At 43.4% G+C, this 26,164-nt stretch overlaps 3 protein-coding genes across 4 annotated transcripts; 2 read left to right on the top strand and 1 right to left on the bottom strand.

The window, feature by feature from the left end:
* The first annotated feature begins 416 nt into the window (after positions 1-416).
* On the top strand, positions 417-3,984 carry SRSF2 (serine and arginine rich splicing factor 2). Of its 2 annotated transcripts, XR_002908455.2 has the most exons (4): positions 417-1,088; positions 1,500-1,810; positions 2,915-3,027; positions 3,546-3,984. XR_002908455.2 is itself a non-coding variant. In XM_024206304.2 (3 exons), exons 1-2 carry the CDS (start codon positions 727-729, stop codon positions 1,801-1,803), a joined length of 666 nt encoding a protein of 221 aa, XP_024062072.1. In that variant the 5' UTR covers positions 417-726; the 3' UTR covers positions 1,804-1,810; positions 2,915-3,984. The 2 variants fall into 2 exon arrangements, 1 of the variants encoding a protein (XP_024062072.1); XM_024206304.2 differs by having other exon boundaries at positions 2,915-3,984.
* Positions 3,985-4,991: 1,007 nt separating this feature from the next.
* On the bottom strand, positions 4,992-10,797 carry METTL23 (methyltransferase like 23). The gene is given in 6 exon segments (XM_024206303.3): positions 4,992-5,542; positions 5,805-5,889; positions 7,609-7,846; positions 8,664-8,768; positions 10,551-10,697; positions 10,700-10,797. Coding segments are annotated over 6 exon segments (795 nt in total). The 5' UTR covers positions 10,733-10,797; the 3' UTR covers positions 4,992-5,355.
* Positions 10,798-12,691: 1,894 nt separating this feature from the next.
* On the top strand, positions 12,692-25,537 carry JMJD6 (jumonji domain containing 6, arginine demethylase and lysine hydroxylase). The gene is made up of 7 exons (XM_024206278.3): positions 12,692-12,994; positions 14,868-15,256; positions 17,088-17,374; positions 19,261-19,396; positions 20,781-20,919; positions 22,189-22,316; positions 24,549-25,537. The coding sequence occupies exons 1-7, from the start codon at positions 12,866-12,868 to the stop codon at positions 24,583-24,585; spliced, it is 1,245 nt and encodes a 414-aa protein (XP_024062046.1). The 5' UTR covers positions 12,692-12,865; the 3' UTR covers positions 24,586-25,537.
* Positions 25,538-26,164: the final 627 nt, after the last annotated feature.

Raw genomic sequence — 26,164 nt, 5'->3', positions numbered from 1 at the left:
CCGCCATTTTGACTCGTTTCTTTCATCAACTACTCCCCCCTGCTTCGCCACGGGATGCTCCTCCCAGAAATTTCACGTTGTATGGGTTTTTTTCTCCTTTCCCAAAGGGACGAACATTCACCCTCGATCTTTGTCCCGATTTTCGGGCCACATTTCATTCAAAATTTCCCCGCCTCAGCCAATCCCTTCCGGGGTCACGGCCCGGCCGCCCCAACGGCCACTTTCTAGGATCGTCGAAATATTTATTTAGAGGCGGACTCGCCACGGATGTTTCTCGGCCGCTTCTGTAAAACGCGCGAAGGGGTGAAAAAAACGTCGGTTACGGAGAGAGCCCGGCGGTCGCGCGCGCGGACCCGCTTCCCTTCCGGGTCAGAAGCGGCCATTTTGTGGCGTTAAGTAGGAGGGCGCGGACTCTACCTCGCTCATTTGCTAGTAGCAGTGGTGAGAGGCGGGTGGCCGCTGCGCTGCATTTGCCCTTCCCCCTTCTTGGCCGCCGATCCCCGGGCTGGGTGCCCGTCTGTCGCCTCCACGGAGCCCGTGAATCTTCTGCGATCTCATTACACGGCCTGTAGCTTTCCACCTTTGTGGCCTAAAGGTCGGGGCCCGCTTCGGCGTCTATTCCCTGCCTTCAGGGGCCTCCCAGGCCAGATCCGGTACCGACTCTCCTGATCTGTTCGCCAGGTTTCTCTCCTCAGTCCCGCCGCCCCTCGGGGGCCTCTGCCCGCCATGAGCTACGGGCGCCCCCCGCCTGATGTGGAGGGCATGACTTCCCTGAAGGTGGATAACCTGACCTATCGCACGTCTCCAGACACGCTAAGACGCGTCTTCGAAAAGTACGGGCGGGTGGGGGACGTCTACATCCCCCGGGACCGCTACACCAAGGAGAGCCGCGGCTTTGCCTTCGTCCGCTTCCACGACAAGCGCGATGCCGAGGATGCGATGGACGCCATGGACGGCGCAGTGCTGGACGGCCGAGAGCTCCGCGTCCAGATGGCCCGTTACGGGAGGCCCCCGGACTCCCATCACAGCCGCCGGGGGCCGCCGCCGCGCCGATACGGAGGTGGCGGCTACGGACGCCGCAGCCGCAGGTGAGAGCCCAGCAAGGCAGGAGTGTTAGGTGGGGGGAGGGGCAGAAGGCTGCTTTCCCGGGGCTATAGAGGACTTGGGAGGCGCAGGGCTGAGGGTGGGAACCATGGGTTTGGGGGGGCAGCGGAGGTACAGCCTGGGGGAAGCAGTGGCCCCTATGTGACGCGATGGAGGAGGGTGTTTCATGGCTGGGAAGGCAGGATCGGCGCGAAAACGCAGGCTTACAGAGCCACGTGGTGTCCATGGCGGCCGGGAGTGTTCGGGGGTGGATGGTAGGCTCAGCCCCAGGCCGCTTCCTCGGAGTAATGACGTCTTGTAACCGCCGCAGGGGGGAGACTTGTTCCACTTCCACCCTGACTAGCCCAGTGCAACACGCCTTTTTCACGTCTAACCGAGTGATTTTAACGTTCTAGCCCCAGAAGACGCCGCCGTAGCCGATCCAGGAGCAGGAGCCGCTCTAGGTCCCGCAGTCGATCCCGCTACAGTCGGTCCAAGTCCAGATCCCGCACACGCTCGCGATCTCGCTCGACCTCTAAGTCTAGGTCTGCCAGGAGATCCAAATCCAAGTCGTCATCCGTCTCCAGATCCCGATCCAGGTCGAGGTCCAGATCCAGGTCTAGAAGTCCCCCACCAGTCTCAAAGAGGGAATCTAAATCCAGATCCAGGTCTAAGAGCCCCCCCAAATCTCCCGAAGAGGAAGGAGCTGTATCCTCTTAGGAAAATGGTAATGTAGCTGGAACTGTATGCAATTTGCATGTTACTTCATAATAGCCCTTAAGTGGGGTGTATCGGGGTAGTTCTTACCATATTAACAACCTGAATCAAGTGACTCGTAATGGGAGACACTGTTAGCTTTTTGAGCAGACTTTTCAGTTATTTGGCTAGGGAAATAAATTTTTGCAGAGGACATATTTTTATGTTTTGTTGAGAGATTAATGGTTTGGTTTTAATGAAATATTGTATGAGACGCAACCTATTAATGAAAATGACTATTTCTTGCTGTTTTTTATCCAACATCTGCATTTTCCCCTTTAAAGCTGCGGTCTCCTGTTTGCTAAAAGAATATTGGCCAGTATTGCAGATTTTAACTGATTTGGCTGATCCTCCAGGGACCAGTTTCTGTGGGCGTGTATTGGAGCAGGTTTGTCTTTAAAAGTTAAAGATACACTATCCTTTTATAAAATGGAACATCAGTTCAGTGGTCATTGCACTGACTGGAGGTAAAAAAAAGTTCTTATAAAAGTGGCAAATGCAATGCAATAAAATGGAAACTAGTTTTTCCTCAAATGAACTTTAGAGGCTTCTAAGGATATACTGGGTGGGGAAAGGATAGTGTGTCTTTAACCCCTCAAACTGTTTGGTCCTGTTTTTAAAATGGAAATGGGCCTAAGATAGCTGTAAGGTTAAATAATTGTATGTTAAAATTAATGATACTGTCTCAGATTGTATTGAATGCCAGTTGGAAGATAAAATTAAGTCTTTAAGTATTACAAAAAATATTAGTTTCTATAACTTCTTATATGGGCTGAATTCAAGTTAAGTGTATGATTTACAGCCTGATGCTTGCTCTTCACTAACTCAGTTTAAACTAATGTGACTATTAAATACTTCTTCGCTATCATCTTTGAATTTCAAATTTGGCCTTTGAATTAGAGGTAATGTGGTGACAAATGGGGGGAGGTGAAGCACTACACATAATCCTTAATAAAACTTAATTAAATTAGGCAAGGCCAGTTGAATCACAACCAGAAGCATACTTGAAGTCATCCACGTAATTGGGAAGGTGCATGGTGGAAATGTGGCTGAACTGTTCTCTCTTCAAACCTAGATGCATCAGATAAATGAGAAATCTACATAAAGGACGCCTCTGGGGGAAAAAGATCCTATGAATCTTCAGTCCATTGGAGAGACCCCAGGCACAAGCAACCAGCTGTTGAAAAGGTTATTTTGTAACATTTTTGTCTAACTTTTTACTTGTTTAAGTTGAGCCTCAAATGGCAGACTTTACATTTTATGTGCCATTTTGTTGCTGTTATTCAAATTTCTTGTAATTTAGTGAAGTGAACGACTACCGATTTCATTATTGGCTTGGATATTTGAGGTAAATTTTCATTTTTGTTTATATAGTGCTGGCTTTTGTTTGACTTTAAAAAAAAAAAAAAAAAACTGATGGTAACTTAATTTGTTGCCTCAAGTTTCATGTTGCGGAAACATGCAGCCATTACATGCCGAGTAGCTGACTGTCAAGGAAGTGTTCTCAATTTGCCTTCATTCCTTAAATAAAATTCTGCAAAACTTCTTCGGATGTAAACTTCTTGTAAATGCTATTTGCTTTGAATTTAAATAGTATCGTCTATTCCAAATTTGTATAAAACTTTTCAGGTGACAGTTGATTTTTGAAAGGATTGTTTTATCAGACTCAATTCTAATCTCTTCTCTTATGTATTTTTGTGCACTAGGCGCAGTTGTGTAGCAGTTGAGTAATGCTGGTTAGCTGTTAAGGTGGCGTGTTGCAGTGCAGAGTGCTTGGCTGTTTCCTGTTTTCTCCTGATTGCTCCTGTGTAACGATGCCTTGTCGTGCAGAAACAAATGGCTGTCCAGTTAATTAAAATGCCTGACAACTGCACTTCCAGTCACCCGGGCCTTGCATAAAAATAATGGAGCATACAGTGAGCACATCTAGCTGATGATATACACACCTTATTTTTTCCAGAATGGTAAATCTTACCATCTTCTTTTATGAACTTGCATATAAGAAATGTAATGTTAAGAGCAAATGTTTCATTCCTTTGTAAGTACTGATTGGTGTATCTTTTGCTTATGACATTATGTACTATAACCACTGTCCCTGTAGTTACTATTAAACATTTTTCTTGGTGTTAACTTTTCTCAATCTAATGTCTGAGTCAACATTTATTTTTAGCTTATAAAGATCTCAGCAATTATATTGTGAATGTTTAACTTCTCTTCAGTAATTTATTACTGTCCATTGCTTTTAAATTGTATCAAGAGGGAGTAGCTGTTTCAATACTAGTTTAGTATATCATCTTAGTAACAAATGTTTCTTTTTGAACAATACAAACCTTAAATATTGACTGCTTAGGCAAGGTGCCAAGTGGCAGACCTGGTTGCTTGAAGTCCTGTTTGTTAAAAGAACAAGTGATGAAAAACAGTACTTGTTGGATTTGCCTTTGTGCCAGCTTAAAAGTGAAGGTAGCTAATCTTGTGAGAAGTAATGGTAGTATTTTTGAGCTAGACACCAATGGAGTTGTAATTGCAGCCTGCAAGCACTATGTAGAAAACCATCTGTTCATCAAAATGCTGCCTCAGTGCACATCTAATGAAAAGTCTTGATTACCTAATCTTCAGACTTAACAGGGATATGAGTATCAGCGGGCTTGTCTAAACTTTTAAAGTTAATGCAGTCTTGAAAGTGTTTATTCTAAATAGAAACAAGGTGCACTTGTTCTAGAACAAATGTCAACAATGGAATTAACTTTGTGTAGATGCCCTAAAAATTAGTATCTGTATCTAATACTAAGATGTCTAAAGTAAATTGTGACCCACTAAACTAGAACTTTGTTCCAGGAAAATCTTACTATTCACATAATTACATCTTGTTATTAAATACAGAAAGGGTAACTGCATAAAATGAACATTGTTCAGATCCTTAGTTAAATTGTTAGTACACTATGTTTAGCTCTTAAACTGGAAAACAGGTAAGAAATAGTAACTTTCAGGCTGAACATGTAATAGTCAAGTTCCTAACTTGAACTTTGAAGAAAATCACAACCTGGCCATTATAAATAGTCAGCAGGGTAAGCTAGAGTATGTAGACATGAATGTTTTGCCAGAATTTCACTGTTTGTCTTTCTCCTATACCTGTGATGCAATTAAAGTAGATGTAAAAATCCTCTTAATTTTATTCTCTAGGTGTGAACACAACTCTTTAGAAGAAAGGCATAACCAAACACTTTCAACAGATCTTATTCATACAATGCAAGATAAGATGAAATTCTGCTTAAAATAGTACTAATTAGTATACCTGGTTTCACAAGAATTACACTAAAGCCATTTAGGGGTATGATAAATGACTTTAGTAGCATAGATCTGTGGAGGAAATGCATTCTGTTTTGTGGTAAGCAAACATTTTCCCTGCCTCTTGATCAAGTAGCATTAATTTCTCCAAACAAATGGAAATGCTGTTTATCCAAAACTTGCTTGAAGTGGAGTGCAGTCAGTTTTCTAAGGTACTTCCTTGAATTAGAATCAGCAACTGGTAGAAACTGAAGTGTAGCTTGCTCCTGCTAGTGAGATGATCATCATTTCAATGGTATGTCTTCCTGGGAGCAGAGAGGTAGCCAACTGTTCCTTGTCAGCATTAAAAGACCATAAGGGAACGTGGATATTCTTCAACTTCCATTTGTACAGCAAAGCTTCAATAGACCAGTCAGAACTGAAGGAAAGAAATGTCAGATGGATTGTTTTGATTCATTCAGTGCTTGTTTTGTCATTAAACTACTGTGCATGAACAAGCACAGTAACTATAGAAGAGTGACAAACTTAAAATACAAAAAGCTTAAATACACAGCTACCCATATGTTTCTATCTTATTCTGTTGACTGGTTTAAGGCCTTGTTTGTCAAAACTCTGCCCTTTGCATCTGACTTTGGAGCCTCAAGACAAAATGCACACAAGTTAGTTTCTCCTGAAATTACCTTCGGACCTGATATGTAGTCCAGAACTGAGCATCTGGGTTCCTTTTCATCAAGAAGTACACCGTAGTTATAACCTCTTCAAAATCTGCGTATAGGTTTTAAATAAACAATTTGATCTGGTTATGTGCATGTTCAAAGATGCCTGGGCAAACACTGCACTAATGCTTAGAATAACTTCAGAAAGCTACAATTGTCTAAGACCACCTATGGTTGGAGCATAGTTTTTCAGTAAGTCTTACACACAACCGTTGTCCTAACACCATTGCTCCTAGCTGTAAAGTTAGCTATTAACTTTCAGTATTTTCATCCCCTTTATATTTTGTTTGCTTTTTTGACCATGTTTGTTGTAATATTCATCTATCTTCATGGAACCTATAACGATATGAGTTTGTTCCCCCACAACTATTAAAGTCAAACACACAGCCGTGACTTTCTTCAAGCATGCATTAATTCACAGTTGATTAGGGAATGTTTTCTTGGTGTTAGTCACAATTTTTTTGCTTCCCTCTGAAATACCATGTTGCCAACTTAGCAACTTTGTCACTAGATTTAGTGATTTTGGTTGCCCTAGCAAGAAAATGTGTCAAAGTGACCAGTGCCAAATCTAGCAACTTTCACTGCAAATTAGTGACATTCAGAGAAAAGTTACCAATATCTATAGTCAATCATTCATAAGTAGCTCAGTGTTAATGAAATCCATTTCAGGCTCACTACATTCTGTTGCACACCAAGTCACTATCATTGTCTTAATTGAGCATGTCATCAGAATGAATCCTATTCCAGGGCTTCTTGGAAGGTGGGATGAGACAAGGCCATCTGCCCCAGTGGGGCACTGTACCTCGAGGAATGAAGCCCTTACTCTTCGATCAAAGATGAAGCTATCTTGCTTTCAGCTGCCCTTTACTCCTTTCCCTGGCTTAGCTGCCCAGCTGTTTCCAGAAATTAAACCCTGGAAGTGTGGGGGGGGGGGGGGGAAGAGGGGGTCCAGCTAGTGGATTTTTGTTTTAAAATCTACTTTCTTGGCTCCCTGCAGCAGCGAGTTCAGGTCAGATGAATGCCCCCTTTCCCCCTGGGTCTGGCCTCTCCCTTTCACTAGCCTGTCTGTTCAAATCAAGGCTGGCAAGAAAGGGTGGTTCAGCTGCAATTAATCAACCCCAGCCAGCCTGGGCTGCAGTGTGCCCTTCCCAGTGAGCAGAAGGCTACAGTTTCCTTCCCAATGAGCAGAGGGCACCCTCCTGAGGATGACAGTGTACTATTATTGCTTCTGGTGTGCAATAGTATATAGTAAGAAGAGCATGGAAAGGATTTTATTAACGCTATTGAGCTGCTTGGGAATGATTTTGAGACATATGTGCCTGTGTGTGTGTGTGTATACTAAGGGCTTGTCTATATTGCCAATTAACAGCGCTGCAACTTCCTCACTCAGGTGTGGAAAAACACCCCCCTGAGCGCAAGTTGCAGCACGGTAACGTGCCAGTGTAAACAGTGCCCCAGCGCTGAGAGCTACACCCCTCATTGAGGTGGGGTTTCTTAGAGCACTGGGAGAGCATTGCCAGTGTAGACAAGCCCTAAGCCTTGGTTGAAGTCTGGAAATTTTGTTTGGTTACAGTTTTGACACCTTTTGAGTGTTTAAAACAGCTACATCTACCAACTTTTCAGGGTGTGTCTAGTGACTTCCTGCTAGGTAGAGTTGACGACACTGCCATGACTAAATTAAATATTACCATCACTTAACTCTTTACTTTCTCTAGCTTATTGTTATATACATTCATAACATTTTATTTGCTTATGAGTAGTCACTAACCTTCTGGTTCAAAAAATACATCAGAGGCCAGAATAATGTCTACTTGAGGCAGAGAGATCAGATTGGGAGATATTTGGCCCCATGTAAGTCCTATAATGTGTACCCCTAGAAGGTTATTTATCCGACAGCTTCGCTCACAATTCTTCAAGCACTGAGGCAGCTCTTCAGTATCTGACAGTATCACTTCAGCCCCACATTTAGCAGCTACTATACCAGGTAGGCTCGTGCCTGCTCCAATCTAAACAAAATAAAATACTTTAATCTCATTCATAAATTATATTTAATGCAAAGGATAACTGAAGGATGGGGGAGTATATTCTGTATCTTGCCTCAAAGTGTTTAATGATGCCATTCTTTAGTTGAATTCATGGTAACTTTAAAACTACATGTTCACCTCTGAACTGCCCTTGCTCAGGAGAAAAGACATTTGTATTTGATCTGTAGCAGCAGTGGTACACCACAGATATAAATTTAAGAATGTCATGAATCTTACTTGTTTCTGTTCTTGTAAATATAGTGAAGTGGATGGAATCCTACATGCTTAAACATGTTATTCACAAAGATAAATCCTGCAGTTCATAGATGAGCAAAACTTATATTTAACAGGAATCCCCTTCGATGGCTCCTAACTGCTGCTTCCATAAATCAGCCTGCAAAAATATGTTCTTTAATTATGGTTTTACTATATCACTCCTTTGAGTATTTGGGCATTTTTCCAGTGTTTGACCAAAAGAACTTGCAAACTGTTTCATGAATCTCCAACCACAAAAGTTACCACAGTAATTTTTTGACATTAATTGGATCAGAGGTTAGACCATTTTAAGACACATGGGCAGAACAGAAAATAAATGCCAAAAGGCAGATCACGAAGTAGGATCATTTAGAATTATATTAATACTGAAGCAGAAATAGGAAAAAAGCATCCTGCAGCTTACCTAAATAAAAAAAGAAATCAAAATTAAAACTGATTGAGAGTTAAGACAAGTAACCATGAGCCTACTAATTTTTTTAAAGGTAAGTTTGTATGATCAAAAATCTTTCAAGACTACTTTTACCTCCAAAATTCTCTTGCCAGGTAGCATTCTTCTGTGAAACCATAGGTACTGAGCAAGAACCACAGCACAGGGCCAAACGTACATGCCATATTGGGAATCCAGGACCTGAAACAATAAGCCCCTTCTATGATCTTTGGCAGCACCATAAAACACTTGGAAAGAGGCAGAAAAATATTACATTAGTGCATTTTTACTCTAGTCGTGCTTTGGTCACTCATTTTGAGCCTGATCCTGAGCTATCCCTACTTCAATTGACCTACTGTTATTTTCTGCTCATATGTAATTCAAACAAATTGTACATCCCTACAATTAAGTTATTTTCCACATGGCTAGAGCTTTCCCACTTGATTAGCAAAGACTCTTGCCTCACCCTCCTGGTTAACTTTTCTAGACTAGTAAAGATTTAAGCATGCAGTCTTGTGCTTTACCAGTGCAAGTTTGAAATACATCAAGCAATGACACTTCTATCATCTTGTTTTGGGATATTATTCCACAATCTAATGGTCTGGTTCTGGAATTTTCACTCAGCTAAGCAGTCCTATTGCAGCAAAAGAGCATAGGTAGGCACACATTAGTAAGGAATTTAGGATCAAAGGGAATCTTTGTTAAATTTTTATTCTGAAATTTAGCCTAGATTTATTTTCTTGATTTCATCCCATTTTTCCTTGGTGAAAGATCTCTCCTGCAGTCTTTACTCAGGCAAAATTCCTGTTAAAGTCAATTTGTGCCTAGATATGGTGATTCAGAGCATTTTAGACCCAATTATCTCTGTCTATATCAGTTCTTCACAATTTAAAAATGAAGGCCCTCTGTGTCTACACAGTCAAAAGAAATGAGTTTACCAATGATTCCAAGTATCAGAGGGGTAGCCGTGTTAGTCTGTATACATAAAAACAACGAGGAGTCCGGTGGCACCTTAAAGACAAACCAATTTATTTGTGCATAAGCTTTCGTGGATAAAAAACCCACTTCTTCAAAGCTTATGCCCAAATAAATTGGTTAGTCGTTAAGGTGCCACGGGACTCCTCGTTTTACCAATGATTGTTTATCTGGGATTGAATAATGGGTTTTAGCCTATTTATTACATGGCTTGGAGGAGTCTACACAGGTCAGAACAAAGGGGTTAAATGCTGCATTTTAGCAACAGCTAAATTTGACTGAGTTGTATAGATGGGGCCTAAGACACTTACTGTCAAAAAGGCAGCTCACTTGCACGGCTTCTAAACAAGTGAGCACTAAATAGGTTTCTTGTTTTAGTTTTCTTAATGCATTCTCACAAACAACATTTTTACCATTTAAAAAAAAATATTTTCAATCAATTCAAATTTTTGCAGGAGTTAGAAACTATGTGTTCAAATTTAATGAATGTAGAAATTCAAAAATAAAACCACTATTTGATCATTACAGAACATAAATGTGTTACTACTTCATCTTTAAGCATCCAGCAAAGTAGAATAGTGAATTCTGTGCTAGAGCTACACGTGCACTTATGAGCCAAACAAACAATTTGTAAAATTTACTTTCAACTTTCCTAGAAGGTCCTGTCCCCATCCCCCACTTTATTTTTTCTAGTAATGCCCAGAGGCCCCAATTTAGGTTGGAGCCTCTTATGCTAAGAAGGTGCTGTACATACAGTGATTTCTGCTATACAGGGGCATATTGTGGGTCTGAATTTATTGGACTAGATAAGAACAAATGATACAAAGAAATCCAGGAAAAGAATGCAAAATCTAGGCCTTTTTGTTGTTATATATTTATAAAAAATCCTGCCCCTCTTTTCCATCCCCACATGGCTCAGCGTTCCTGGCCCCTGGGCCCCGATTAGGGGAGGAAGGAAATCAGGCTTCACAACGAACTGAAGGACTACAGGTGTAAATGTATCAGCACCTCAGGAATCAGCACCACCAGCTCTCGTCTCGGCTCTTCTCTTTCTTGCTCGTCCGGCTCTTCCGCAAACCTGTACTCCTTGACACTGAACCGCGGACCCTCGTCGCACATTGGAACCACTTCTCTAGCGGCGGCTGCTCCGATAATTCACTCACCTCTTCCCCTGGGCTGACTTCACCCATGAGCTGACTGACACCAAAGCAGACCAATCACAGGCAAGAACGTTTAAGGCAGGGTCTTGTCAAGGTCCAACCATCGGTAGCTGGCTGAGAGGGTCTGAGACCCGGGAAGATAAAATGGCACAAAGGTCCGCCCCCTTCCTTCCCTTAATCCCTTCCGGCAGTCTCCTAGCTCCTCCCCAGCAGCAGCGCACGTGCTCTGAGTCTGCTGTTGCAGCGTGACTCTGAAGTTAGGGTGACCAACAGCAAGTGTGACAAATTGGGATTTTGGGGGGAGGTATAGCTGCCCATATAAGACAAAGACCCTAATATTGGGATGATCCCGATAACATCACCTTATGATTGCAGGAGAATAAAGCGCAGCAAATTTCTGGGCTAGTATCCAGGCCCACACCACCCCCTCCTTCCCTTATGAAAACAGCAAAGACTTAAATTGCAATGGGCATTTGAAGGCCAAATCCTGTACTCCCACTCCAGACTAAACCTTCTGAGTTTTGATCCTGTTCCCTTTGAAGTCAATAGGAGATTTGCAGACATAGGGAATGCAGGATTTGACCCAAAGATTATTGCATAATTTTTTCTAGGCACTGTAGAGAGGTAAAATGAGCTATTAGTGTATGACGATCTCTTCCCTAGCCAAATACATGCCCTGAAGAGTTACTGTCTCAGTTTGTGGGAAGTTACAATAATTAAGGAGTTTGATCCTGTGACACTCAATCATGTGGGAAGTCTTTTACTCCAATGAGCAAATCTGTAGGGTCAAGCCTTAAATTAGGTTTATTTAAGAAATGGTGGCTCAAGCTGAGGGTCATAGCCACCCTCCCTTTCTTCATGAGTAGGTGAGAGAGAGAACCAGGAAACTTTTTTTCTCTTGTAACGTGGGATCACAAAATGGGAAAGGTTGAAAACTGCTGATCCTAGTGGAATCATATGGAAGACAGAAAGCCTTTTCTTGCTGTCATTAAAACTCATGCTGACTTCCATGAGAGTTTTACCAGTGCAGTGTTTTAACACTGTACAATTTTGCCCTAAATTAACTCAATGTATTTCCATCTAGTGGGATTTAAAACTATCTCTTGAAATTTGTTAAATGGAACTGTCTGGAATTCCCTCCTGCAAGCCATGATCTCAGGATCTACCCTGGTTTCCATCATTCCATCTTATTAGAAGTCTCAATTTCCAAAAACCCAGTGTTTGGGAGCTTTGCCCAAATAAATATTATTCTTATTGGGATGATAAACATGATGAAACAAGCTGCTTGTTGAAAAAGGTTGGGGTTTTTTTTTTTTACAGTTTCTGACTTGTTTTCAGTTAAGACCCACAAAATATAAACGCTGAAAATACCGTGTTGTGTGTTATTGAACCAATGAAAACAATACAATAGACAAAAAACCCACAAACCCAGATGAACAGTTGCTACAAAAGGTAAAAGCTAATCTGTCAGTGTGGTGATTCCAGTGGCTGCAGACCCCCGTTTTAACCTTTCAGAGCCACCACCCATGACAAGCTGAGCCGCCTGAGCTCCCCTAGGAGTCAGAGGGAAGGGACTGAGGGGTCTCTGAAAAGACAATGGGCTGGTGGGAGTGAGTAGAAGTGGAGGAGGGTGGAGAGAAGAAGGGAAGGAAATCCGGGAGAGCAGAGACAAAGTGGAGCGAGGGGGAACCTGGAGAAGAGAAGCACAAGAAAGGAGGGTAGGTGGAGCAGGGAGCTGCCCTGCTCAGCCCTAGCTACCCTCCCTCCCTCTCGCTGACGTTTCCTTCCCAAGATGGCGGCAAAGACCCCACCTCTCCGGGTCCGGCGCGGCCAATCATTGCCGGGGATGGGCAGGGGCGCGTGGCGGAAGGCAAGGCAATGACCAATAGGATCGCGCCGCGGCGCTCGTGGGCGGGGCTCCGGTCTAGCTGAGGTAGAGGTAGGGGTAGGGGCAGGGGTGAAATTTCTCGAAGCCTCCAGGCCGCGGGTTTGGCGGAGTGGCGGGCGGCCCTGGCTGGGAGCCGAGCCGGCGACGGGGCCGGGATTCCCTAGTGGTGCCGGCGGCAACAGCAGCGGGTCCTGGGGCCTGGAGCGGAGGAGGCGGCTGTCGGGGCCCGTCCGGGAGCGGAGGAGGCGGCGGGCCCCGGCCCCGGGTCGCCGAGCATGAACCACAAGAGCAAGAAGCGGATCCGGGAGGCGAAGCGCAGCGCCCGGCCAGAGCTGAAGGACTCGCTGGACTGGACCCGGCACAACTACTGCGAGACCTTCCCGCTGAGCCCGGCGGCCTGCACGGTGCGGACCGGGCTGGGGGGAGCCCGGGGGTTGGCTCCTGCCAGACCCGAGCCTGGGGAGGTGCACGGTGGGGGCCGACCGGGAGGGGGACACCTCGTTCCAGACCTGAGCTCCAAGGGGAGGGGGCTTTACGGTGGGGGCTGGCCAGGGGGTGTCGGTTCCTTGGCAATGGGATTTCCAGGCTGAACTCGGATCCTGGGGTAAAGAGCCTAGGGTCTCTGGTGGGGGAACGGTGGAGCCCCCCCCCCCCCGGGATGCCCCAGGAAGAAGAGGCACCCAGGGAAGGGGGTTGGCGCGTCCCTAGAGCATCCATCCAAGGTGTGTGTGGGAGCTCGCAGAGGGGAAAATGGGAGACTTCATACCCCCCCCCCAACTACCCCACATATGAAGAGGAGTGGGGAGGGGACAGGCGGCTCTGTGGTTCCCTAAGGCAGGAGTCTGGCTTGGGAGAGCAGCGCAGTGTTGCGCCGGACCCGTGGCCTAGTCCTATGAAGCCAGCAAATTTTTCACAGCCAGAGGTGCTGCTGGTACTTCACCCCAAGGCAGCTAAGAAATTGCCAGGGTCTGGCCCAAAGAGCTTTAGTCTAAACTGGGTATCGTACAAGCTGTGGGAGAGCAAGGGACTGGCCAGATCAAGGGAAAGGGTTGGCATGCATCACATTGCCTTCTTATTAGAAGTAGCTTCCTCCTTACTTGAGAGAGGGAGGGAGCGCCTCGTGCTGCTCTTCCTTGAGTGTGACTCCTAGGATTCAGGTCTGGTGGAGCTCTCCCCTTCCCGGAAGCTCGTCAAGCACGTTTTTGATGCTGGAGTATGAGTGGGGGGAAGGGACAGGAGATGAAGATAATGGGCAGTATGTGGGCTTAAAGGAAAGGAAAATGCTTGGAAATGGAAAAAAGCTATTGTCATTTGGTTAACTGTCCTAGTGGTGGATGATTGTTGGGCCTACAATATTTAACTAGGTGACCTGAAAGGAGAGTCTGGGAGATGCATAGAAATGTCTGAGGAAGACAGGATGGGTGAATCAGAGGATGGATAATAAAAAACAAAATAATAAAAACAGGATTGACAAGGGACTTGGGAAAACCTCTGGATTCTATAGTGGTGTGTATTTTTACTTAATACAGACGTGCCTACTTAATTCAAAGGTAATTTCTAAATCCCTTCCCCATGGTATCAGGGGGAGGAAGAAATAGAATTCTCACATCACAAATAGCAGAGTAAAATGCTGTGCAGGGGGGACTGTTTGCCAGGCTTCAGGCTATGGATTTCCTTACCCCTACTGGATCTTGGGTCACCTCTACAATGAAGAGCATAAAGCAAAATTTAAATATGCTCATGTTTCTCATGATGTTGGTGATGTGTGTAGAAGCAGGGACAGAGACTTATTACAGTTGGCGTCTGACACTGCAGTATTGTGCAGGGGAAGCCTAAAATTGCATGCACTCTGGGTAATGTCTCCATATCCTCTAGATTTGAATGCAAGTGTAGGGCTTGCTAACGTAAATTTACCAGATGCAGCTTAAGCCTGGCCTACATGTACAAGTTAGGTCAACATAGCTACAGCACTCAGGGGTGTGAAGAATTCATACCTCAGAGTGCTGTAGCTATGCCAATTTAACCTCTGTGTAGACGCAACTAGGTCAGTGGAAGAATGCTTCCGTCAATCTAGCTACTGCTGTTTGGGGAGTTGGATTATCTACGGCAATGGAAAAACCTGTTCTGTCACTGTAGGAAATGTCTACACTATGGTACTACAGCTATAGTGTAGACATCATTTTAGGTACCAACCTTTAGAAACTTGGCCTGTGGTGATTAAGGTGGTTTGTGGTACATTGCAGTTCTTTTTTCCCAACTGTTCTCTGATTTTTACAGGATAATGTGGAAAGGGCAGATGCACTCCATTTATCGGTGGAAGAATTTGTTGAGCGTTATGAAAAGCCTTATAAGCCTGTAGTTCTGTTGAATGCTCAGATGGGCTGGTCTGCCCAAGAGAAGTGGACTCTAGAACGCCTGAAGCGCAAGTACAGGAACCAGAAGTTCAAGTGTGGTGAGGACAATGATGGGTACTCTGTGAAGATGAAGATGAAATATTACATAGAGTATATGGAGACCACACGTGATGACAGCCCCCTCTACATCTTCGACAGCAGCTATGGAGAGCACCCTAAGCGCAGGAAACTCCTGGAAGACTACAAAGTGCCCAAGTTCTTCACTGATGACCTATTCCAATATGCAGGAGAGAAGCGCAGACCACCTTATAGGTACAGTATCCATGGGGTGGCGATGGGATGTAGATTCCAGTTTCTTCTGTCAGTTGCTCACAAGCAAACTAAATTTACTTTGATTATAAATATCTCAAGATTATCATGCAAATATGGAATAGAGAGGAGAAAACTCAGTAAGTTCTCCTGAGTTCTGTTAACAGCTGTTGGTACAGACTTGATATGTGACTTTAGACAAGTTGCTCCGTGCCTCAGTTTCCTCATCTGTAAAATGAGAATAATGCCTACCCCAGAGCCATGTTGTGTGGCTGTAAAGTGACTTCGAATTTTCAAATTATGTTACTGGGCTCAAGTTTACTATTAGGCCTTCAATGAGACTTTGGTTGTGCTTAAGTCCTGCCCTGCTAAAGCAAGCAGTATTTTACGTCATGTCTAGATTAGGGCTAAAACTGTACAGCAGCAGTGCTGCAGCTGTGCTGTTGTAGCTCTTCAGTGTAGACAGTATCTGTTTGCATAGGTAATCCACCCTCCCCTGAGAGGTGGTAGGTAGGTTGATGGAAGAATTCTTCCATCAACCTAGTGCTGTCTACGCCAGGGGTTAGGTCGACATAACTATGTGTGTCAGGGTTGTGGATGTAAGTTTCCAATATAGACCAGCCCTAGGAAAGTGTCAGGTTTAGGTTAGACTTAGCTAGTTCATGTTAGCTCCATATTTCATACAAGCTCTGCCTAAAGGCTTTTCTACACTAGTGTTTTTACCTTAACTGCCTATCAATTAACCGTAATTGTCTCAAAGTAGTGAAGGTTTTTATGAAAGCTAATTTAGATGCTCCCCACACATTTGGACTGGCCTGCACTACAAAGTTAACATCGATCCAACTATGTAGCTCAGGGAAGTGAACAGTTCTTGTCGGGGGTATTTGCCATTTCCAGCACTGTCACCTGGTCATAATCGATGTTCTCAAAGCATCTTATTGAAATAGGACTCACAATTCCCTTGTTTGAGTGCTTAATTCATAATCTCTCTTCTGCCCATAGAAACCTGCATTTATTTCCTTCTCTTGTGGACATCTATTAGTGATTAACCCCACTTAAGATAACAGTATCTAGTATGATATCTTACGTACATTTTCATATCCTGTCCCAGACCAATTGAGATCACTAAGGATGGGTGTAACTTTAAGCCTTCGAAGCAGTAGTTCTCTGCATGGAGAAAAATGACTTGCTTATCTTCCCAACGAGACTATTGGGGAATTAACTATGACCAGGTAAATGATGAAATGGTGAATAGAAAGTCACAAGTGAACAGTGTGTGGGTGATGGGAGCTGTCTTAACTTCATCTTCTTAACCCTTATCTGAAGATGGTTTTTGTTTATTCCTCATTGGAACAAGAATTGTAGAACAGCACATCTATAGATGCTACTCACAACCAGGAAAAAGCTTAGAAAAACACAATTACCATTTTATACACCAGGTGGTTTAGGCCCTTAAAACAGATGTAATCATCATCTACTGAGGAACAGTTTCTGGTTTCTAAACAATTTTTATTGTAATATAAACAAACAAAGCCTTGCTCCAAGAAACTAAGAAAACAATTGCCATTATTTGTATAGGTCCTAGGCAAAAATGTTATGCACTTTTTGCTGCAGTATTAAACTAACAGTCCCTATAGTCAATGCTTTGCTGCCAACTCTGCTTCTAGTGCCCAAACAAAGAAATATATAAAGAGCCATGTTAATTTCAATCTGTGGTAGAAATGGAAGGGAAACATGCTTGCTTAATGAAAAGTTCATAGAAGAAAGTAATTATCTCTTGTAATGCACCTGGATGTTTGGTTCTCTCTCTGCCCCCCCCCCCCACCCCGTGCAGATGGTTTGTAATGGGCCCACCTCGATCAGGAACAGGAATTCATATTGATCCTCTGGGAACCAGTGCTTGGAATGCCTTAGTCCACGGACATAAGCGCTGGTGCCTCTTCCCTACCAGCACTCCCAGAGAGTTGATCAAAGTGACACGGGAAGAAGGAGGGAACCAGCAGGATGAGGCGATCACTTGGTTCAGTATCATATACCCTAGGACACAGCTCCCCACCTGGCCTCCTGAATTCAAACCCCTGGAAATTGTGCAGAAACCAGGCGAGACCGTCTTTGTACCAGGTATGTGTGGCTGTCTCCAGTGGAAATCTGTAGTAGTATGGGAGAACACGTATTTAGATGTATCCTTGTTGAAAAAGTGTCCACACTTGTTTACATGGTCCTCCATTTTCCAATTCTGTACACTATAGGACACTGTTTAAAACCATTTTTATGTTGCCCTTTGAATATCCAAAACATAAATGCCATGTATGTTCCCCTGTTACAGGGGACTGATGGCATAACAAGCAGGACATGTGTGCTTGGGAAAATGATCCTGAACTAAACTATACAGTGAGGAAGTAATCAAAGCATGGAAGAATAGAGGCCTTTGAAGACCAATAACTTTCTCTCATTCTCTGTTTTCTTGGGGTTACTGACAGTGTAATAAATGACAGGATTTGTGAGGTGTGAGGAAAAAGTCATACAAAAATGCAGACAGACCCCATCCATCTTCTTTTTTCCACAACTTTAATTTCAAATGCAAGATTATGCCGTAGCTTCTAAAAGTGTCTCTATTAAAAGGGCATAGCATTTCTATGAAATTGATGCACACTTACACCTCCTTTAATTGGGTGGGGAAAAGAGCACAACTGTTGGATAGAGCAGGGGAGTTTGACACCTGAATTCTATTCTTATTTGTCCCTGACTTGCTATGTGAGCTTGAGCAAATCCTTTATCTCCCCTTCTGTGCCTGTTTACTTCTCTGTAAAATGGGGATGATGATTTCATGTTTGCAAAGTGCCTTGTAATAATCTTGGCACTTAGTGCCTTTTTATTATGTCTTCAGTTAAGAAGGCTTTGGAGCCTTATCAATTTCCATTATGAATCCTGGCTTTATTTTTTTTATGGGATTACAGCATGACCATATGAACCTCTCTAATTTTACCCTTTTATGGAAAAAAGCAACTTTAAACATTTCTATTAAAAAAAAAAAAAGGTAGTGAAATTCTTCAAGCTAAAAACTCCCTTGAGGGTGAAAATTGATCTGCAGTTAGACCTTGGGCCTTTGTGCAGCTTGGGTCACAGTGGCATTTGCGGTTAAGCAAGCTGTCAGTAGCCAGATACTCAGAAATACCACTTAACCAAAAATGAAGATTTAACTTATAGTGTGCTGGAAAGTTCTGTCACTGAACTTGAAGAATACTGCACTGAGTCAAAGGATTACAGCTTTCGGATAGGGCTTATGTATGGGGGAAATTCTGAAATAAGAGACCTAGGAAAAAAGCCTGCAGGCAGTCTTCTGTATTTGGTCATCATATGGGGAAGATGTTGGAGTGTGAGTGGAGGGACTTCCTGGTATGAAAGTGTGACAATCCGGGTCCAGAAACTCAAAAGAAGAATAGATGGTTTAAATCCCTAAAATGAGCAGTTGAACCAACTGATTGTATATTGTATTATTGTACTATAAAAGTGTATCAGGAAGGCCTTTTATGGAGGCTTGTAATGTTCTGAACTTGATTGTCATGAGATGTGTACAACTGTGGTTATGACTTTATAATATACACACATACATAAATTCATAACCACAGACCGGTCTTAATATACATGCAACTCCACCTCTTAATGTGGGCTCTATTAGCTATTGCTGATTCCATCTGCTGAGGAAGGATATTTCAGTGGTTAGGGCCCTTGCCTGGGACTTGGGAACTGAACTTGATTCTCCCTGCTTTGCCACACACATCACATGTGACTTTAGGTAAGCCACTTAGTCTCTTGGTGCATCAGTTTCCCATCTGTAAAATAACAGCACTGGGGTATTGAGAGAAAATGCATTAAAGATTGTGAGGTGCTCAGATACTGTGGTGATAGGGGCCATACAAGTACCTTAGATAGATGTATCTACAATACTTTAGATAAACAATATAAAAAAGTGTGTTTAAAAGTTGCTCTTGCATTGCATTTTGTAGGTGGCTGGTGGCACGTAGTTCTCAATCTCGATACAACCATTGCCATCACACAGAACTTTGCCAGCTGTACCAACTTCCCTGTGGTATGGCACAAGACAGTAAGAGGGAGGCCAAAATTATCAAGGAAGTGGTACAGGTAACGGTGCAGTAAATTCTGTTCCTATTTCTAATTTCCAGGCAATTGAAGGGATAGTCCAAACACTTTCTTTCAAAGCAAGACATGCAGCTGGAATAACACTAATAGTATATATTTGCGTACAACTTTCTTGGGGAAAAACACGTTGAGTCATTTTAAAGACATGTTTTCTAAACTATGTCCTGCTTTTTACAGCAACGTTTCTTGGCTCCCTCCCCTGGAGTTGGTAGATTAGTCTTGCTGTTTGGGGAAGGATCTGATCTGGATTTCACCTCTCGTGGAGCTGACTTGATGAGTTCAAGTGACATGCATAAAACTTAGACGATGCAATCTGAAAATTCTTTGCTAAGCATGATAAAATGTAGAGGCAGTAAGTTAGTAAACTAATGCTCTAAGTCAGGGATTGCCAAAGTGTGGTACATGTTCCACTGGTGCTGCATGAGTTTGATGTTCCATCAGTTACTTCACAATTTTTTAAGAAGGTGGTACGTGATCCAATATGCTGGGTGTTGCTGCTCTAAGCATTTAAGGGGAATTTAGTACTGGTGAAAGGATTTATGTTAGCGGGCATGGAGATGGGAGTCCTGTTATTTGCCTTGGAGATGGAAGTCCACTATCCCCTGGAAAGGATATATCTTTTCCCCGGATCTGCAGAGATAACTACTATGGTGAGAGTATCTTATTCTCCCTTCCCATTCACTCTCTGGTTCTGCAGAGACCACCACCAATAAGGCTAATTGTGATGTGGTTCTTGTGACATGGACAAGGCTCTAGTGGGAGGAGCTGAGATTCTGCTAACTAGCCATTAGGTAGCAACAACTTTAAGTCACTACTGAGGTGGCTCATGTTTATCCATGTAAACTAGAAGTTAAAGGCTTCATATGCCTTATTGATTTCTAGAGATGTCTATTGTCCAGATCTAGTATCTTATGGAAACCTTTAAATTCAAGGAATTTTTCTCACCCAGTAGCCTCTGAATATAAGCACAGTTTACTTCTAACTACTTTAAATAAAAAAAAAGGCAACTCAGTTATCACTACTAATTCCATTCTCCCTTCAGGAGGACCTTATTGATATCAAAATCTTGTTAATGTCCTCTACTCTGATGTTGCGTGTTAGAATATTAAATTGAGGTAAAATAACTATGGAAACTATATAAAAACCCATCAAAGCTAGAGTGCAGGCAGTTGCACAATGCTACGTGATGCACCTTGCTAGCAAATCATTATCTGTTGCTCTTGCATTAACGTGGCAGTGGACAGATTTTGTGGTGTATGCTAGTGTAAATTAAAACCATGCTAGTGTAAATTAAAACCCATAAAAGCAAGGACATTCTTTTGTTTCTCATTGTGTTCTAATTCCTAATCATGATGGTTGTGTTTAGGATCCTAAAACAAGAGCATCCTGAGCTGGCAGTGTTGGCTGATTCAGTTGATCTACAAGAATCAACAGGTATTGCTTCTGATAGTTCCAGTGATTCCTCCAGTTCCTCTAGCTCCAGCTCCTCGGACTCTGATTCAGAGGTAAGGATTTGACACTGCAGATGACCCTTATCCCATGACTATGCTACCCTTTTAAACCAGTTGTCGAAGGAGCCTTGCCTGTTTCTTTTCTAAAAATACATACAATCTCCCTGACTCACAACTCTCTAGTGGGTTTGACGGTAACAGTTGAATAAACGTTAGACTCCAAAGTTAAATCCTAAACTTCAGAGAAACTAATAGTGTGCAAGTATAAAGCAAAGGACTGGACCAGTGGGGATCTTGGTGAGAGCTTTAGTCTTCTGTGAGGGTTGGCCCACTCCTCTTGCCAAAACAAACTTGGTTTTGAGACGTTCCTGATTCTCTGTGCTCCCCAGAATCCATCTTTTTATGCTTAATATACTTTGCGCTCCTTCTTTCACCATCTTCTAATGGCTCCACTGGCTTCCCATTTGTTTTGGCATCCAGCTCCTTGCAGATCTTCTTCCCTTGCTTTTAAGTTGCATGGATATACTCCCAACTTCTTTGAGACCTTGTCACTTCCGTGAGTAGGGACTTGTGTAGACCCTGCCTCCTCTCTCCGGCCATACAGTGTTCATGTTCTGACACCTGGAAACATTCTTCTCATTTTCTCTCCCATCCTTCAAACTTTCTTCTTTTGCCACTCAGTAGTAATATCTATTAACTGACTCTTATTAAATTGCCTAATTAATTCTTTACGGTGTTCAGAGGAACCTGAATGAGAGATTCTCATCCAAAAATTCTTAGTGGGAGGGAGAGTGAGTTTGAGTTCCCACCAACCTTTACCGCCTTTGAGAAAATTTGACTAGTTTAGTACTTGCACAGCACCTTTCACCTGAGGCTCTTTATTCACTTTACAAATTTCTATCTACCCTTTAAATAGAAAGTAAAACTATCCTTATTTTGTAGATGGGGAACAAGGCCACAGAGTTAGGGCCAAGATTTTTTTTAAAATGTGACTAGTGATTTTGGTTGCCCAACTTGAGACACCTTAAGTGACTTGACTTTCCAGAAAGTGCTGAGCACTCAGTCTGAAAATCAGGGGCCTTTGGGTGCCAGATTAGAATACCTGTAAATCTTAGCCTAAGTGTATTGCAGTAAGTTGCAGGGCATGCAACATGCTCTCTTGTATAGAAATTGTGATGCTTCGGGGAAGAACATGCATGATAACTTCTCTGGTGACTGTATTAGCACAGGTGTGGTTCACTGTCAGATCTTCTGAGTAATAACTGAAGGTTTGTATTTCCCTGCATTGATTTGCTTATTCATTTTGTCTTTCTCTGTACTTAGTGTGATTCTGGCTCTGAGACTGAAGGGATGATGCATCGGCGGAAAAAGAGAAGGACTTGCAGCATGATGGGTAACGGTGACACTACCTCTCAAGATGACTGTGTGAGCAAAGAACGCAGCTCCTCCAGGTGACCAGATGTGACGGCTCTTTCTTTTTCCAAACAAAAGACGTTTTAATGCAGGGATGGCAGGGTTAGGTTAGGCTGTTCCATCATGCGTGGGATGCGGGGGGGTGGAGGATGAGGGGGCTGCCTAGATTGTGAAACAGCTTGCCACTGATGATGTCCTCTCTCCTCTCCCTTCTTCCCCAATTCTAATTACGTTGCCCTGCTCCAAACAGGAACTTAAGATCTTCTCTTTAAAAAAGAAAGTGCCCAGGAGAAATTTTACATTATTTAATAAACAGTTTTTTATAACTTTTTTCTAATCATTTTTTAATATAGAAGGAATGCTCCAATTGCTGGGGATGAACTTGGGAGTAGCGGGGCATTTTGCGGGGAAAGTGGAATATCAGATTCAGTGCCCATTGAGGAGCATAATTGTGTGGTAAATTGGCAAAGGGAGGAATAACCAGCAGAAAACAAGGCTTGATCACCTGAGTGTCCAAACTGAAAAGCTTCAAGCAACTCTGTATACTTAGTCTTTCCTACTTCACTGTTGCCTGGACTACTTCAATTCTGCCTACTATTCAATTTTTGTAAGGATTAACAGATTATAAACTTCATTGTAAGGCCTTGTTGCTTTAACACTTAAAAAAAGAGAAAAAAGAAGCTGTGCCGAAGCCTGAGATCTTAGCTGATTTGTGGAGGGAGACACTTAAAATAAATGATAACAGAATTCACTTGGTGTGAATTTATTGGGACAAGGTCTTTTCTCCCATCCCTGGGCTCCAAGGTAAGGAGGATCGGAAAACGTTAGGCATTTGGGAGATATTTACTACTAAAAAGCTATGGCAAAATGCTGGATTTAGAAACCATCCTGCTTCTGAGCAGTTGTCCCTGATACCCTTGGGTAAAAGGTACAAGTTAACCACACTAAAGTGCTGTTTGTACCAACCACCTCACATTCATTTATGCATCCCCTAATTCATCACAGACCTTGGGTTGCTCTGAATCTGTCTTGTGGTTGCAAGCTCTGTGATGAATTAGCAGAAAGATGCACATAGTACTGACCCAGCTGGAGGAGTCTCGCTTCCCAGATGCATGCGTAATGTGCCTGTGTAGGCCCCTGTCTGCTCTTTTGGTATATATGGCTATTTAACATTCAGTGATACAGCATTCAACTTCTCCTGTCTTTGAGTAGTAGGCAAGTCATATGGAGTTGAGTCAAAACACCAAACTATCCTTAAATGTTTGGAGTTAACTGAACTAGCATCTTATTTCCCAGCTGAGGTTCTAATCCAGTGGTTCTCAAACTTTTGTACTGGTGACCCCTTTCAAATAGCAAGCCTCTGAGTGCGACCCCCCCCCCTTAAAAATTAAAAACACTTTTTAATATGTTTAACACCATTATAAATGCTGGATGCAAAGCAGGGTTTGGGGTGGAGGCTGACAGCTTGCGACCCCCCCATATAATAACCTTGCGACCCACTGAGGGGTCCTGACCCCCAGTTTGAGAACCCCTGTTCTAATCCCTTCTTATGATACTCTCAGTTTCAGTTCTAGCAGCCAGTTCTGACTTCAGGCTGAGAATGAGCAGCAGAAGCTAATGAACACAGATCCTGGTTTCCTGATCTCTTAGAAATGCAAACTATATTGCAGAGCTCCATCCTTTCTGCATTTTTTTCAGCCTCTTGCAGTGAAAACATTTAATTTTAATATTTGGTATATATACCTCTACCTCGATATAACACTATCCTCGGGAGCCAAAAAATCTTACCGCGTTATAGGTGAAACCGCACTATATTGAACTTGCTTTTATCTGCCGGAGCGCGCAGCCCTGCCCTCCCGGAGCGCTGCTTTACTGCCTTATATCCGAATTCGTGTTCTATCGGATCGCGTTATATCGGGGTAGAGGTGTATTACAAAAGACTAATAAGTTAGCACCTTGTCCAAGAGCCCCTCTCTGTTGTCCAGATCTCTTCCAGGCCTTTCTATGTTGCAGCTCATGATTTGCTTGTTACCTCTGCCAACTCCTTAGATGACACTGTAGTGCTGGCTGGGGTTTCAGCTGCAATTGTGTTGAAGAATACCGTCAATATAAGCAGAATTGTTTCTAAGCCTTGTCAAGCACGTCAGCAGCTTTATTAAAAAAACAAAAAAAACCCTTAGTCCTTTGCTTAGGCAGCATACTGCTGTCTTGCATTGTGACACTGGAGGAAAGGTTATAGTCATGACAGGCAGTTGTACTTTTTTTGACAGGATTAGGGAATCTTGCGGAAGCCGCGCTCACCCCTGAGAGCTAACAAGAACCGTCTAGAGGCAGCTGCCACTCGAAGCTCCGTTAGCAGCCAGCTCTGTTCTACCCCTCTCAGCTCCTATCTACTCTTATGATCCTTCTCAAGTCTTCACTGCTACTTTGATCCAAACTCCTATCTTCCATCACGTGCTGACTAAAGATGACTCCTTACTAACTACTGGGGGGAACTCGCAAGTCTAAATGACTGTGCAATGCTTAGTGCCCTTCTGTACCCCCAAAAAAGTGCACTAAATGATCAGAAAATAACCCAGCTCTGGGCAAGGACATGCCATGTGTCTTACAGTTCATGAAGTTGGCAAGGAAAACAGTCTGATACCTGTTTTTAAAGGACTATTTTAAAACCAGCAGCTACATCCAGAAACCTACCCTGCTTTGACCCTGTCATACGTTTACATGTACTGCACATGCTGAAATTAGGAGAGGATCTTGGCACCTTTGCTCTACACAAACATCCGGTGGATATTGTACCAGAGCGCTGGAAGGGAGACTAACTGTTATGTACTCTGAACTCTGAGGTGACTTCAAATGACTAGAAATGGCTACCTGTGAGAAGCACCTTTTGTGGTCATATTAATCTACGTACACTCTGACTAAACCCAAATAGTCTAAGATGTGACACCTTAACCAGCAATGATCATATGTACTTATGCTTGGTATCTGCCATATTAAGTATAAAAAGATTAACTGGCACTTGGATGTAGCATTGGGGCTTGAGGGAACAAGAGATGAGTGGCTTCTTGTATAGTAGAAGCCACTGAAAGTCACCATCTATCAACAGTTACCCATGAACCTTAGGTGTAGGGGGAAAACTATATAACTGAATTACAGACTTTATTCAGCCCCAGCAAGCAGCTGTCTCTTTGAGGTCATGTATTTAGGAGCTTAGTAGCACTTGCTCTGGGCTCTGTAAAAGAGTACCGGGGGGGGGGGGGTGTATTTTGTCTTACCTGTTTTAAAATAACAGGTGATGCTTGGGTTCACACAGCTGCAGTGGTATTGTGCCAAGATAAAGACTCATCCCCAAGCAATCTACTAGGATGGTTGATATTAATTTACCGGGGCCTGTGCATTAAAGCTTTCCTATAGCCTGCTCCCAGCCACCTTAGAGGCTGTGCTTGTGGGGAAACGGGGGAATAACCATCTTTCTCTGATACAAAGAACACTGCACACAAGAGCCAGCTAATTGGACTGTTTCTCTTTGCACCCTCATTTCAGTTTTGCTGTTTGGGAGGGGGAACTGAAAAGAGAGGGGCAGTGCACTCTCTCATATAAGCCGCAATGCCTAGGCATTAGTGCAGAGGTCTTCAGTCGTGGGGCACGCCCTCTGGGGGGGGGTGGAGTAAAGTTCCGTGGGGTGTGGCTGGGGCCCAGACCAACCCCAAAGGGGGTGGGGAGGGAGCATTGCCCAGCTGTGCTCCTGGCCTGTGCCTGGGGATCCTGGCTGCCAGCCCTGCACCCAGGGTCCTGGCTGCCAGCCCCAGGCCCGGGAATATGCTCCTGACCACGGCTCCTGGCCCCACATCTGGGGTCCTGGCTGCCCGCCCAGCCGCAGCTGAAG

This window comes from Terrapene carolina, unplaced genomic scaffold, assembly GCF_002925995.2.
Source record: "Terrapene carolina triunguis isolate 2854851 unplaced genomic scaffold, T_m_triunguis-2.0 Scaffold192, whole genome shotgun sequence".
NCBI lineage: Eukaryota > Metazoa > Chordata > Testudines > Emydidae > Terrapene > Terrapene triunguis.
This window is presented reverse-complemented; position numbering and strand designations above follow the sequence as displayed.